The sequence below is a fragment of the Berghia stephanieae genome, chromosome 2 (assembly GCF_034508935.2).
Source record: "Berghia stephanieae isolate SIO BIC M18660-M18661 chromosome 2, UCSD_Bste_1.3, whole genome shotgun sequence".
Lineage (NCBI taxonomy): Eukaryota > Metazoa > Mollusca > Gastropoda > Nudibranchia > Aeolidiidae > Berghia > Berghia stephanieae.
The window spans coordinates 129787350-129802995 of NC_088361.1; the positions used below are offsets into that span (position 1 = coordinate 129787350).

The 15646-nt window shown below is 35.5% G+C and overlaps 1 protein-coding gene across 1 annotated transcript in view; it reads left to right on the plus strand.

Annotated features, from left to right (window-relative positions):
• Nucleotides 1-15292, plus strand: part of LOC144966624 (neuropeptide Y receptor type 2-like) — a 38043-nt gene extending 22751 nt beyond the window's left edge. Inside the window, exons 3-6 of the mRNA XM_078903373.1 lie at nt 776-909; nt 9228-9429; nt 10918-11027; nt 13321-15292. Of these exons, the coding sequence (XP_078759499.1) occupies nt 776-909; nt 9228-9429; nt 10918-11027; nt 13321-14110 (1236 nt within the window). The 3' untranslated portion in view covers nt 14111-15292. The remainder of the gene's footprint in view (nt 1-775; nt 910-9227; nt 9430-10917; nt 11028-13320) is intronic.
• The last annotated feature ends 354 nt before the right edge of the window (nt 15293-15646 follow it).

Below are 15646 nucleotides of genomic sequence, written 5' to 3' on the forward strand. Positions count from 1 at the left end.
ATATATATATATATATATATATATATATATATATATATATATATATATGTATATATAATATACATTCGGATTGTAAAAGATCGAGGTAGAGTGAGAGGGAGAAGATGACAGGAAGTGTTAGCCATAGAGTAATGAGGAGATAACTTTCAAAGCTTGCTAAGTCATATTCAGATAGAAAATGAATTAACTCTACCAAGCAATATATTGAACGTCTCAGAATTAGCAGAGAAAATTTTAAGTTTTATAATACTGAAGGTATTGTTTTTTGAGGCAAACAAGACAAGTATTTTCACTTAAAGTCACTAAGACAAAATTGCAGTTTTCTCTAAATGATGAAAATTGGACTACGCAGGTTTTGAAAGTTACCTTCTCAAATAAAGAGAAATATTAAGTCTCAGAGAGCGGAGGAGGGAATGGGGTAGTCAGAGAGAGAAAGAGAGAGAGAGAGAGAGAGAGAGAGAGAGAGAGAGAGAACGAGAGAGAAGCAGAGAGAAAAGGAAGATTGGATGGTATAATATGTCAATGAGTTGTGTGTGTGTATGTGAGAATGGGGGGGGGTATAGAGAAAGCGAGAGAAGTGAGAGAGAGAGAGAGAGAGAGAGAGAGAGAGAAGAAAAGAGAGAAAAGAGGAAGCAGAGGAAGACTTTGGGAGAAGGAGTGGATACGAAATTATTGGAGATACACTCTGACTTTAAGACAGTTTAAGATAATGAAAGCTCACATTTAATGATTTAGATGGAATTCCAAAACAATAGCCGTAAATATCTTATTACAGGACCTGAGAAGCCCTAAGAACCTTTACATTCTAAACCTGTCTGTGTGTGACGTCATCATGTCCGCTGTGTGCATGCCTTTCTCTCTGGCCAAACTCACGCTCAAGAAATGGACCCTCGGTGCCGCCTTGTGCAGGTAAGTGGTAACTGTAATAAGAAATGAAGAGGTGGAAAAGTGCAGCCAAACATTGAAATGAGATGTGATTTAATGTGGCCGAATTAGGAACCAGGTTCTCGGCACACTCAGAGTGGCTGGGAAAGTCGAAATATTTTAAAAACCAAACTCGTATTTAGCATATCTCAATTTATGTAAAAGCCCGTTCCACCCATTCTAGAGGGTGTTTCATTTTTACGAAACCCGACGAAACCCGACAAAGTTATGGGAAGTAGGCAGCAGTGGGGAGTGAAACAGGGACTCAGGGAGGTGTACACCAGTGGGGAGTGATCCTGGGATTATGGGACGAGGAGGGATTATTATTATTATTTAAAATGTGCGTAAGTTGAAGAAAGTGAAATACACATAAATAAATTGAATAAGGAAAATAATACGTAATCAATAGCTTGAAAAATTGATGCAAATTTTCTTATCATCGTCCTCTTCCTCTCATGTTTAATGTTTATGTTTTGTGATGTACGCGAGGGTTCGCAGCGGAGACGCGCAACCTTGTGAAAAATATCGACTTTCAATCGTCCCAGGGTAACCTCCGTGATGTAATGGTAGCACGTCTGGCTGGCTACCAGGAGAATTGAGGTATACCCTAGTCGAAGTGGCTGATTTTTTGGGATCGTATATCTTTTTTCCTTGTGTTTATATTTATTGCTTTATCTGGTACTGTTTCATAAACACTTTTTCGGATCTTAAAAAAATTGGGAAAAGAAATTTTGTGAAAATAGGATAGGTAGAATAAATCTAATTCAAAGCATTGATAAAGTGCAAGGGAAACAAATCCAATAATTCACTATTTCTTATCTAAACGTAATCATCTTGTTTTTTGGATTTCCATATTTGACTCTCCAGGCGCTATTGTTGACGGAAAATAATTTTCATTTCGTCAACCAGGAAACACCCTTGGAGTTCCATTAATTCTACAGGCTTCCGTTCAAGGGTAATTGCAATGAATGCAAAGGAAAGCCTTCAAATTAATGAAGAAAATGAGAATGAGGATCGTGCACTTCCATTGCCTTATTGACAAGAAATGTAATAACACTACAAATAATAATTCCATAAAACATTATGAAATCCACCGTGAAAATGTCAAATCAAAGATTTTGAACGTGATTCTCAAAGTTTGCTTCCTCATTGTGTTTTATAACTGGTCCGTAGAATTTTTTCCAATGATCAAATTGATTTTCTGATGTCTTGAATAGTGAGTCGGTCCCATGCATTTTACATTGACTCTGTTAACTCTGTGTGGAAAACGTTATAAGACTCTTATAAACCACCAATGGCCAAATGCTGTTGTGCGCAGGATTCAAGTCAGGGTTCATTGGAGGCTTTTCATCGTTGGTAAAAAATCGAATATGATTTTTGTAAGTACGAAAAATTGTGTAGCATTGTCAGAAGCAAAAAACTTATTTCAAATTTTGACCAACGCGGCAACTTCTTTAATACTGCACTACTAAAATAAGACGCAATTTTGGAAACTTTCAATATCATAATTTTGTAAGATTTTTTTATAACCAGCATATTTTCTTGATCAATAAAGTATTTTTTAAATTAAACTTGGCAAGAATTAACTTAAGGTTTTTATCTTGTTGCTCGTAAATTTTTGAATATTTTTGGTCAATACTCCGTACTGAAATAGCGTCGTAATTATTCCGGTTTCTTTTCTCGCACCCTATAATATATAATGTGATTTTAAGTTCGTACACTTTGTATAGGATGCTAAGGAGAGAAACTGGACGGTAGCTTTTTCTCTTTCTGGATCTTTGCCAGGTTTTAACAATGCAACAATCCTTGCTTGCCCCCAAAGCGTTGGGATTATGCATGATGCAGCGCAGTTGTTGAAAGGGGTATAAAAGTGATAAATGATTGCTGTGCTGATACCATCAAGACCGGCTGCTTTTTCCGGTTTTAAAAGGTACATGGATGACTCAAGTTCTTTGATGGTGAATGGCTCGATTTGATCCTCACTGTCTTCAGCACATTTTTAGTTGAAAATGATGGGCTTTTATGACCGGAATTTTAATTCTGGCGGGGGAGGGGGGGGGTGGTAGGGGCGCCAACAGAATATAATACAGCTGCTGTCAGCTTGCATAAGTGATTTTCTTACCATCAGTTTGCTATTCTTATACAATAGTTTTTCGTCTGCATGAATGACAATTTTGATCTCCGGAAACGTTTGATTTTGTATTTATAGGCACCAAAAGATCATTTCAGATAACTTTATTAAAGCCAATAAATTAAGTGAAATATTATTCAATCGTTGTCATATATATATGTTCAACGCACCATTCAGCGATTATGTTTTATTAATAAAGAATGAGGTTTTCCAAGATTAAGGGTTGAATGATTTTTAAAAAGTGATTTTTGTATGGCTTTTGAAGTCTTATGTAAGGATAGGTTGCTGGTGTCATGCATTCCCCTATGCAACCAGAATTACCTCAAGGTGGTCATTTTAATACGAGAGGACGTCACAATCATATCTAAAGTCTGAATTTCATAAAACCATTTTGCTGTCTGCTGGTTGCTGTATTTACGTGTCTTAAAATGGCCTTCAATCGACGTGTACTTATTTGCAAATCTAATACCCCAAATTGTTTTGTGCCCATTAATGATATAGACATATCTCAAACCACCGCAAAATACTATCCATTGCAACAGCGTTAAATCAAGGTCATAGTTGTCCAATTCGTGATCTAAACCGATCATTATAGATAATCTGACTTCACTACGAAGTAAATTTATCGGTTGCAGGACTTCTGAGAATTTTACTTTAATGGGTGCAATAAAGGTATTTATTCATTGTTGTAGATCATTTTTAAAAAGTGTTATTGTTACCGCGCATTAACGCATGGCACATGGGCAAATCACTACGAGCTTATGTCAAAGACATAATCTATGAAAAGGAGTCATCCAACTTTTCTGAAAGCAAAGAAATTTAAGCCAGAAAATTTTCGATGAAAAACATGGCCACTATTTTATGGAACTGGCATGGTGTCATTCACGTAGATTTCGTATTCAGATGGAAGACTATAAACCTAAAAGCATGAGTTCAGAGAATGGCTATCAGGAGAATTGAGGTATACCCTAGTCGAGGTGGCTGACTTTTTGGGATCGTATATTTTTTTCTTGTATTTGTCTTTATTGCTTTATCTGACACTGTTTCATACACACTTTTTCAGATCTTATAAAAATTGGGAAAAGAAATGTTCTGAAAAATAGGATAGGTAGAATAAATCGGAGAGAAAGATAAAGGGAGTAAATGTGACTCTTATACAAGGGAACAACACAAAATAAACGACGTTACGGTCTTTGGCCTTTTTCAAGTAAACACGATATTATATATATATATATATATCAGATTGTCATAATAGTTGGAACATTATAGGTAAAAGTGTGTGTGTGTGTGTGTGTGTGTGTGTGTGTATGTACGTGTGCGTGCAAGGGAAGAGAGAGAGAGAGAGAGATAGAGAGAGATTGAGAGAGAGAGATTGAGAGAGAGAGAGAGAGATTGAGAGAGAGAGAGAGAGAGAGAGAGAACTCTAGTGTACTGACGAATCTATGTCAAAATTACAAACCAACATGGCCACTAAGGTCGGCTGAAGACTCTCTTTTAATTGTCCCAAGAACCAACTTAACTGCCAAACAAGAAACATAAATCACAATCTCTGGCACAGCAATAGAAGATGTTGGGTAATTGACATACCTTGGCAGCAAAATCATTCAGTCGGGTGGAACTGATGAAGACAGCATCGCTAGAATCAAGAAAGCGCGCCAGCCCTTTGCAATATTGAGAACAATATGGAGAGCGTCCAGCATATCCACAAACACCAAGCTTAAAATATTTAACACTAATGTTAAAGCAGTCCTGCTCTATGGGTCAGAGACTTGGTGAACAACCTTGACCACATCAGCCAAGATACAAATCGCTGTCTTAGACAAATCCTGTGGTTGAAATGGTTTGACAAAGTGCCAAATGATGACCTTTGGACAAGAACAAACCAAGAGCAAATGGATGTACAGGTCAGACGCAGAAAGTGGCGATGGGTTGGCCATACCCTGTGGAAAGAGTTCTGTAATATAACCAAGCAGGCTCTGGAATGGAACCCAAAGGGCAAGAGGAAACGGGGTCGTCCAAAATCTTACCTGGAGTGAGGCAAAAGTCTGTGTCAAGGACAGAAGAAGATAGAAGAGTGCTGTTGAGGCCCTATACTCCGCCAGGAGCCAAGAGGCATAAGTCAAAGTTAAGTCAAGAGCCAGATTATCCCCTCGTAATAAATGTTTTTCTGTAAATAGCCCCATCTTGTGGAATGCGCTCTCCCCAGATGTAAAACTAAATAGGGATAGTCAGTCTTTCAAAAAACACCTTAAGACAGAGCGTTTTCTAGAGAGTATGAATACACCTTAAATCTAAATTAAATTTTTCTTTTATTTTATTTCAAATTTGAACTTAAGTTCAGACTGACAATTTCCATTGTAATTAATCAAATATCTTTCGTTAGAATAAGTTATTAATGTTAGTGATGAATATTGGTGTAATTATGTGTGTGTGTGTGTGTGTGTGTGTGTGTGTTTGTGTGTGAGTGTAAATATATCTGTGCGTGAGTTTATGTGCATATGTGTGTGTTTGATTCTTCATATGAGTCGTCAAAAATTGTCAATGGATGAATGTTTCAATGACAATTGATATTGCAAAGCCGCTGAGCATTTATCTGAAAGTTGGGCGCTATGTAAGTAACATATTATTATTATTATTATTATTATTATTATTATTGTTATTATTATTATTATTTCCATTATCATCATCATTATTATTATTATTATTATTATTATTATTATTATTATTATTATTATTTATTATTATTATTATTATTATTATTATTATTATTATTATTATTATCATCATCATTATGATTATTAAAAAACGTTATCTCCTTGCACCTTTTCAAAATCTTAGTTTTGGCATAGAAAATAGCTTTAGGCTTTCTCGTTCTAGTGTGTTTTTTCTTTATAATAATATTGTTATTCTTGACTATTATATTTTATGCATTATGATGGTTGTCTGGCTAGATGTGGGTGAAATGAATGAATAACCAAATGAATTAGGTTAGCGGTTTAAAAATACTGATTATAGCTGTAACCTAAAATCCCAAAATAGAAATAAACCACTAAGCCCCTTCTCCAACCATTATTTCTGTGAATATTCTTACAGCAAGATTCCAAACCCACAATAATACATGTCGACCAAAGTTCCCCTTTTCTTCAAATTATGGAGCTTAATTTCAATGAAGATATTTTTGAAGAAGAAAAATGGAAAGCAAAACGGAGATTAGTTCTTTGATTTACTATAAATAGCCGGGTAACTGATGATAAGATAAAGAACTGAACAAGTGTATATGAAAGGCGAATTTTTGGTAACAACAAGAGATGAAGTGAGTAGAAAAGTGCCAGAAGATAATAGAGAATAAAATGTTTTCGCGGCGGTGATGGGGTTTGAACCCGCGACCTTATTGGTACGACAACTCCGCCTGGCCGGTGAGAACGTAACTCTACCGTATGAGCTATCCACGAACCCAAAAGAATTCGTTTCAAACTCAGGTCATTCATTACTAGAGCCTTCTCTCACCGACTACTGGAGACCGCGGGTCCAACACACACAAAAGTGAGCGGATCAGGCACTGATGTTGGTAACAACACAAGTAGAGTGAAGTGTGAATATACAAAGGGCCATGACACAATCATGTCTAGATATATAAAATTTCTCGCTAACTGTGGCCACTCACTTTTGGGAATTATGATTGGACCGCCCATCTCCGGAGAACTAATAATGACCTAAAGTTTACATTTTTGTTTGGTTGGATAGCTACTAGAGCTTACACTTGCGGTTGCTCCAAACCCAAACCTCACGCTGGGATTGTTTTGTCTATGGACCGGGCGTTTCTCTCACGTTCGTTGTTGATATGAAAGGCCTAGATGAAAGCAACGAGTATGAAACAGAAATTTTAGGGTTCAGTCGTCGTTGATAGCTTATCTGTATGTTCACTCTGACCGGCCAGGCACTTGTCTACATGTTCGGGGTTAAACTCATACCGGCCGCGAATTTTTTAATTTGTACTTATTGAACTCTGGATTTCTAATCCTATTTCTCTTTGTTATAATATCTGAAATGGTGCATTACAAAGCAACTGAAGAGAAAAAATAGACAAAGACAACCCAAAAAAAAATCATTCAACCACAAAATAACCAAAGGAGAGGATCATCGAAAAATATTCACCATCGATCTTTTAAGAGTAGTTTTTTATTATGTATTTTTCTTTCTTGTTATTAATTTATATATTGTTCATTTCTTATTATTATAGTGCTGTTCTATTTTATTAATTTGTGAATTATAATTATTACCTTGTTTTCAGATATAAATTATAATTCCAAAGTAAAATATTTTATTTGTTATATATATCATTATAATTATGACATTACTTGATATTAAATCATATGTAAGTATATATTAATGATGTATTTTTTATTACTACAATTAGAATTCCAATAGAATATAATTCATTTTCACACTTTATCATTTAGTATTCCCAATAGGATTATTCTCATTTCGTAGATCAATATATTCACGCATCAGCACATTATTAAGTATTGTTATTTATTATTTATTATATTATTCTATATTATTATTATTATTATTATTATTATTATTATTATTATTATTATTTTCACGTGTAACTCAGTCTCGATTTAACAAATTGCATTGAGAATATGTTTATCTATCTACAGGCTTATAATGAATTTTAATTAAAAATTAGGATGGAATCCCATCATTGCTTTTTACTATGTCATGTGATATAGCTTCATTAGTTATTCATTAACACTTCCAGAGATGTACACAGAGTGGCGGAAAGCAATCTCGCATTTCTAATTTTGCTTAGAAAAATGAAAGAGTTGTTTGTCTCCTGCACAGTGTCGATCGATCACAAATTAACTGTAGTTAATTGAAATCGCTGCATGCGATCATAAATATCAATGCGCAAACGAGTCGTAAATGGTAGCCAGATGAATCTCCTATTTCTACCCACCAAATGTTTGTCTTCTCATTGATAGAGTCGCTTATGAGCTCATCGGTGTAATGGAAATACCCTCAAGCCAACTCAAAATATATGCCCATCCCAACAGTGTTAAAACAAGACCACTATTCCGTTCGGTTAAACCCGTCCTTTATATATATATATATATATATATATATATATATATATATATATATATATATATATATATATATATATATATATAATAGATATCACTGTTGGACCCATGTCAATCTACTTTATCAATTTGATTTTTAGACCATCGAATTACCAGTTTTAAGTGGTTATTAGTCATTACCTGTTTGTATCACTGAAGTTGATATTTATTATATTATACTATATATTATGTTATATACATATATTATTTTTTTATCACATGCTATGTCAATCTTTATCAATTATTTTACTATATTCTATTATTATCATTACTTATCTATCACTATCTGATCTTTAATCTATCTAATTGTCTATCTATCATTATTTTTTATCCATATGTCTATCTATCTATCTACCTACCTATCTACCTATCTATCTATCTGTCTGTCTGTCTTTCTATCTGTCTTTCTGTCTGTCTATCTTTCTATTTATCTATATGTCAATCAATCTATTTATCTATCCACCTATCTTTCTATCTATCTACATATATCTCTATTTATCTATCTACCTATCCATCTATCTGTTTACCTACGTATCTATCCATCTGTTCTTTTTTTATCTTACTAGTTATCTATCTATTTATCCATCCATCTATCTATCTATCTATCTATCTATCTATCTATCTATCTATCTATCTATCTATCTATCTATCTATCTATCTATCTATCTGTCTATCTAACGATCTATCTATCTTTCTATATATACCTATCCATATGCTATGTATCTATCTATCTACTTATTTGATATATAAATATAGTATGTGGTATTTATTAAAGAGTGCTTATCTTTAAACAAAGCTGTAAACGAGCGAATAAAAAAAAATAAAGTAAAAAACTACAAATTTGTTTCACGTATTTTTCAAGTTACTGGTTAACAATTTATACTTTCATATATAGCCATGACAACAATTTGGAAGAGTATATATGTGTATGTGTGTATGTATGTCGTATGTGTTTATATGTCTTTAACTACAAATTTATTTCACGTATCTTTCAAGATAGTGTTTATGTGTGTATCTCCAATGGCATTATTTTCCCTTTCCAGAATAATCCCAGCCCTGGCGACCATCGACGTATTCGTATCCACATTCACCATAGTGGCCATTGCCTTGGACCGGTATCTATCGATCATGTATGCCAGACAAATGAGGAAACGTGTCGTCCTGACCCTACTGGTTGTCATCTGGGTTGTCTCCTTTCTATTGGCGACTCCTTTATTCTGTTTTCACATGATTGAAACTCAAGAGGTACTATATTATTTTCGTCACAAAGTTTTAGAAATCGGGGGGGGGGGGGGGGGGGGGGGGGGAGCGTGGCTCAGCGGTATGGTCTTTGCTTCGTACCCAAAAGGTACCGAGTTCTACTACCCGTTTCGTCTTGTGGCCTTGAGCAAGTCACCTCGCTCGAGCTCACTTTGCGGCGCTGCACTGCGGCTAACGCCTGGGTTATTCCAATATTCCCTTGGAATAGACCCTAAAGACAAATTTACCCTTGGGGATGAATAAAGGGAAGTTATCTATTTATTTATTTTTTTATATGTCGGACAAATCTACTCATGTACTTGCTTCACTCACTCAATCCTAGAGATTTTTGCTACTTTTCATACTTGGAAAATGGTATTAAAAATGAGCATGTACATAGATAGTTCTATTCAACTACCAAAAACATGCCAAAACTAAAAACATTAGCTTTGATGCTACGCCTATAATTTGTATGGGAAAAAACGTAATAAATAGTCATGGGGTAAAAGTAACTCGGGTAAACTACGGATATAGTCGGTGTTAGGGTTGAGTGAGTTAACTATCCCGATAGCTCAGTTTATACACAACTTAGACAGGATCGATACCATTTTCTGACCCTCTTTACCCAAAAAGTAGTGATGGAGTAGCCGGGTATGTTATATATTATGACGGAAAGTACTTTGCGATAGACTGGCGTCTTATCCAAAGGGTAGCAAACAAGTGCTTATTGTCCTTTTAAGACTATAGAAATCTCAATAACCTTCCATGGGCCTTATGGTTCTGAAGGGACTACTTATATATCCAATCCAGCAACCTGTTGGGCTCTTGCTCGTTCATTGACTAATGTGTATGACGAGTTGTTTAAGCCCTCTATGCTGCTCCAGTTGAATGGAAATGTAGTGTTACTGATGCGAAGGTTAGTTAAGCCTTAATGCTGACTGCCAGCTGTGAAGGAAAATGAACAAGAAGCTACTCATGAGCATCTGCAACCAAATAAGAGACTTGCGCGCGAGATATATATATATATATATATATATATATATAATGAGAGATGAGAGAGAGAGAGAGAGAGAGAGAGAGAGAGAGTGAGAGAGAGAGAGTGAGAGAGAGAGAGAGAGAGAGAGAGGAGGGAAGGAGGAAGGAAGCATTTGCAATGCAATGATTCAAATATCGCATCAATACTACCAGATTGTCCAAGAGAAATATACTGATTACATTTTATTGGCGGCTTCACCATCATAATCATCATCATCATCATCATCATCATCATCATCATCATCATCTTCGTTGTCGTCGTCGTCATCATCATCATTATCATCATCTTCATGAAAGTCATTAGAACCACCACCACTACAACAGCACCACCACTGCACTATCATCCTTACCCTCGCCATCTGGACTCCCTACTCGTTATCACTCGCTCAAACAAAATCGTTTGTTCCGTTTCTCATGTATAAGTAATAATAACCAGATACTATTTTTCTGTATTTTTAGATGTACGACCACGTCGTTGTCAAACAATGCATCGACAACTGGCCGGATGATCTGTTCCGAGAAATCTACACAACTGCCGTGATGCTTTTCCAGTATCTCACTCCTTCAACGTAAGTTATCCTTATTATTTATATTTGTCAATACTAATGTACCTACCCAGGCTTCTTTTTGTACCATGCTGGTATGGAGAAATATGCAGAGACCTGGTGTGGGCCATATCGGACATGTGTGACCTAAAATCTCAAGGAAAAATAGGCTTCAACAGTCGTGACGTCACTTTCTTTGTAATGACGCATAGTAACTTAGTAACTGGTTCTAATCTATCGGAACAATGGCGGACGCCCTAATGAAGTACTTCTCCGACGAGCATAAAAGTGTATCCAGAGGAGAAAAACATTATAAATGTGATCATGTTTTGAGTTTTATACATTCTGATCACATGACATTTGAAAAAGTTCTAGCCAGCATGAAGAATAGAAAGTACCGATTTTCTTTGTTTAGAACCAAGCTGCTCGCTGCTGGGAGGACGTGACATCAGACTATGAGTCCAATTACGACGGGATCGACAAAGAACAGAAAGATTAATTAATAGCCACAAGTATGAAATTAAATATGAGATTAAATTCTATACTTTACGGTAGAGAAAAGATACGATTTCTCACATTGGAAAAAAAAAAGATAAGTTCATTTCTCGTATCGGCTATGTGGTCTAGTGGAAGGTGTCCTGGGTTCGAGCCTCGCTCGGCGCATAGTTGAGTCCTTGGAAAATGCATTTTACTCACATTCTCTCACCGTACTCAGGTGTAAAATGAGTACCTAGCTGGCCGTTAACAGTGTTGTCTATGTCGGAAAAAAATGTAATATCGCTTAACAGGGGTCATGTCTCGTTCTACATGTTACGTGTTGCTCTTGGTCGGGGACACCTTGTAAAGCGCTTTGAGCACATTTAGTGGATATTGCGCTATATAAAAGCTCACGTTTTTTTAATGTGATGGCGGAAGAAGTTTTATATATATATATATAATGTATTTAAGAAGGAGAAATTATTTTTAACTTGTCTTTGTGTTTTGTGGTATGACATTCGGACTGGTAGGCACCTAGTTCGAGTCTCAATTGTGTTTCTTTTTATTATTGACACATTTAAGATTTGAATAACTCCAAAGCCATATAAGATTTCACTAACCGGGTTTTTTGCCATAGGTGTAAAATTTATCAAAGTTTAAATTGATATAAGTTTTAACACTGTGCGGCCTTTGGTAGCTGAATTATGATGTCATTAGTAGAAAATGGTAATTTTGAAATAAATCGTCATTTACAGTGTGTTTGTATTTAATCATTGACACATTTCAGGTTTGAATACCCCAAGAACAGCTGCAACGACATCAATTTGGTTCTCAACATATTAATTCAAATTTATTAAAGTTTTTTTTCTTCTGATGACTTACTCGTGATCGTGTGTTTGTCCGATCTAAAGCTCCACGTTAACACCGTCCATTAAAATGACAAGCCACAAGCGTCTCTCCAGCAGTAGAGCGAACGGCTCCTCTTCTTTTTGTCCAGGTGACGTCATAGACAATGTTCCAAGCTGATATCCTTAGATTGACGTGTTAAATGAAATAAGCTTTCGAGAATCATGTCGGACAAAGCCAAAATAACCCATGATTTATGTCAAAATTACCCTTTCTACTGATGACGTCATAGCTCAGCTAACAAAGGACGCACAGTGTTGAAACATATCAATCAAAACTTGAACAAAAAACCGTTTGATGAAATCTTACACAGCTCTCGAGTTATTCAAACCTGAAATGTGTCAAAAATTTTAAAAAGAAACTGTTATTATATAGAAAGCTCAAGCTCTAAGTCAATCTCGACAGCAACAAAAATAAAGACTAAGATAGCACAGCACCAGAAAGCGAGCAATTGTGACTACGTTTCTTACTCAAAGAAGTAGCATTACTGGAACCCAGGGCCTAATGAAGCAAGTGCATTTCCATGTCTACTCAGCCACAACACCCCCCCCCCCCTCCTTCTACCAAGTTCCACCATCAATACCTCTAACTACTGCTATGCATTTTATTATTAAAATAACTTTGTCTTGTCATCATACACGACATAGTCTATAACGACATTTTGGGCACAACTCCTGATTTATACAACGTGTTTAAGTACTAAAAGAATCTTTCCGGCCAATAACATTCTTGTGGTTTATACTGGTTTATCCTAAATTAGTGTACAAGTGCACGCAGACCACCGCTAGGTTTATAAAGATTACATTCTGCTAAGGAGTTCCAGACAATGGTCGCACTGGTTATGCACAATGTATATAAGATATGATATAAAATGATATAATGATATAAATAAAGTTATGGTACCAGATAATACCATCTTGTATTATATTTTCAGGGTAATATCAATGCTACACGCACGAATCTGCAACTTTTTAAGAGATCGACACGACGACAGACCTGGATGTGACACACAACTCGCAGCCAAAATTAAATCTGACATGAAACGGCACAGGAAAAACATGGTGCTCCTTACTGCCATGTCACTGATTTTCTCGATTACATGGCTGCCCCTAACCGTCCTTAACATTGTAGCCGACTTAGACCATGAAGCTTTTAAAGAAAAACAGTACAATCTGCTCCATGCTATAAGTTTACTCATAGCTATGTCGTCATCGGCCTTAAACCCCATTATGTACGGATGGTACAATAGTAACATAAGACGAGCTTTCTGTGATTTGGTCAGGGTATCCGGAGATTCAAAGGCGTCGGAAGAAAGGGATGTCTTGCGGCGCCCACCAGCCACATCAACCCATTACAAATCTGGAAGAGAAAAGACGAAAACAGGAGGTGAGAAAGATAACAGCGAGGTTAACAATTCCAAAATTTATAATAGCCCCCAAGAGCAAGCTAGCCCATCATCCCCCGCACCGTCTTTAGGTGGCTTTAGCCGAGAGAGGGCGAATACTTTTGGAAGGACTTCGTCTTTACCTCGCTCAACAAAAATGGTGAAAGCAATTATAGAAAAAACATACCATTCTGATAACAAATCGTTTTGCTCGGAGGGGCCTCCGCCCTCTGACAAAAATGACTCTTCAAGTGGAAGGAAAGAGACAGATTCATTGAAGTGTTTGCAAAAAGGAGAGGGCGCTGTTTCATATGATAGTATAGCGATGGCATGTGATTGATGCTTCTTGTGTGACATATATTATTTGGAGAGAAGCCTTCTACTTGTTGACACCATTTCTGCCATTTCAATACAAAGCGACGTTCCTGAAGAAAACCGGATTATCAAGGCTTTTTTTGAGTTAAAAACACTATCTAAATAATTTGCACTTACATAAATCATATTAAAAAAAAAAACAGTGCTGCATATCTGAAGCAAAAGTGAGTATTGTTTTCTATGGATACCCGAGATTACAATATGAAAAGTATTCTAAAAATATTAATTATTTTATAAAAACTGTAAATACGTTGTTTTTCTTTGGACGGCAGATTCATGACGAAGCTTATTATGCCTTATTCAAAAGAAACGACTGGACTTATTTCTTCTGACAATTTAATAGTTGTTAACTGAACGGTTTCTATGGTACTTAAGTTCTTATTTACAAAACACATTGATCAGGGGTTAAAATGTATTAATATGATGTAAGAATTGCCATTCTCTAGCAGGTGATTCAATAAAATCATCATAATACTTTAAAATTTCGTAGCAGCTCCAGATCCAGTTAAACCTTTCCATATTTACAGTAAAAATATTAATAGATGTACAATTCCTGTTTATCGTCGTCTGAAATTATGTTACTAGTCCCTTAAAAATTAAAGAATGCAAAGCTATAATAATCAAACTGAGTGGAAATCTAATATATCACTCCTTCATTCAATATTTTTGTGTACGATTCTTTCATCTAAGATCTGCTTGATCTACCAGCATATTTAATTTAAATTTTTATTTTCAGCAATAATAAAAAAAGCACTATACACAACAACCCTTGTAATGTGAAGCAAGACGGGGAAGATCTTGCTCGAGATGGGTGCTAAGGATATTTGATAAATGAAGATTATGAGTGTCTTAGAACATCGCAGAAAATTAAATAAATTCGTACACATCCTAAACACACTTTTATGAACACGAAATAGACAGTTTCTAAGTTTAGATGCGAACGGAAATCTGTTAAGACGTCTTTTCAAGGTATTCATTTTTAATCATTTCCTTTTCAAATGAGTTACATTGGAATCAGTTCGTCATTATAAACTGTTATACTTCATAATATTGTAATACACATTGTTTTTCAAAACATCATTCATCCCGGTGTAAACGGTCATAAATGAATGTCAAATCTGTAATAAAAACAATCTATTTCACCTAATATCGATCTGTTGTGAAGCTTTTGTCTGTTACTGTATAAGACAGGAGAAACATCGTCATAAATTGGACTGACTACCGGAGATATGTGATGCCATTGCACAGCAGGGGTTACTGGATCACCATGGTTTTAACTCTCTCCTTACCAGTATTTCCCTCAAGATGTAATACATACCCAACACTAAAATTGATTTTTTAAACTTAAAAACATGCCAAACATAGTTTTGTTCTACAAAACATTATTTTTTTTTTTCATAAACTACACAAAAAAAATTTCTTTCAATTTTTAAACCAAATTCTAAAATTCTAACTTACTAAATTCCCTTTATTCATCCCATAAGGGAAATTTGTCTCTAGG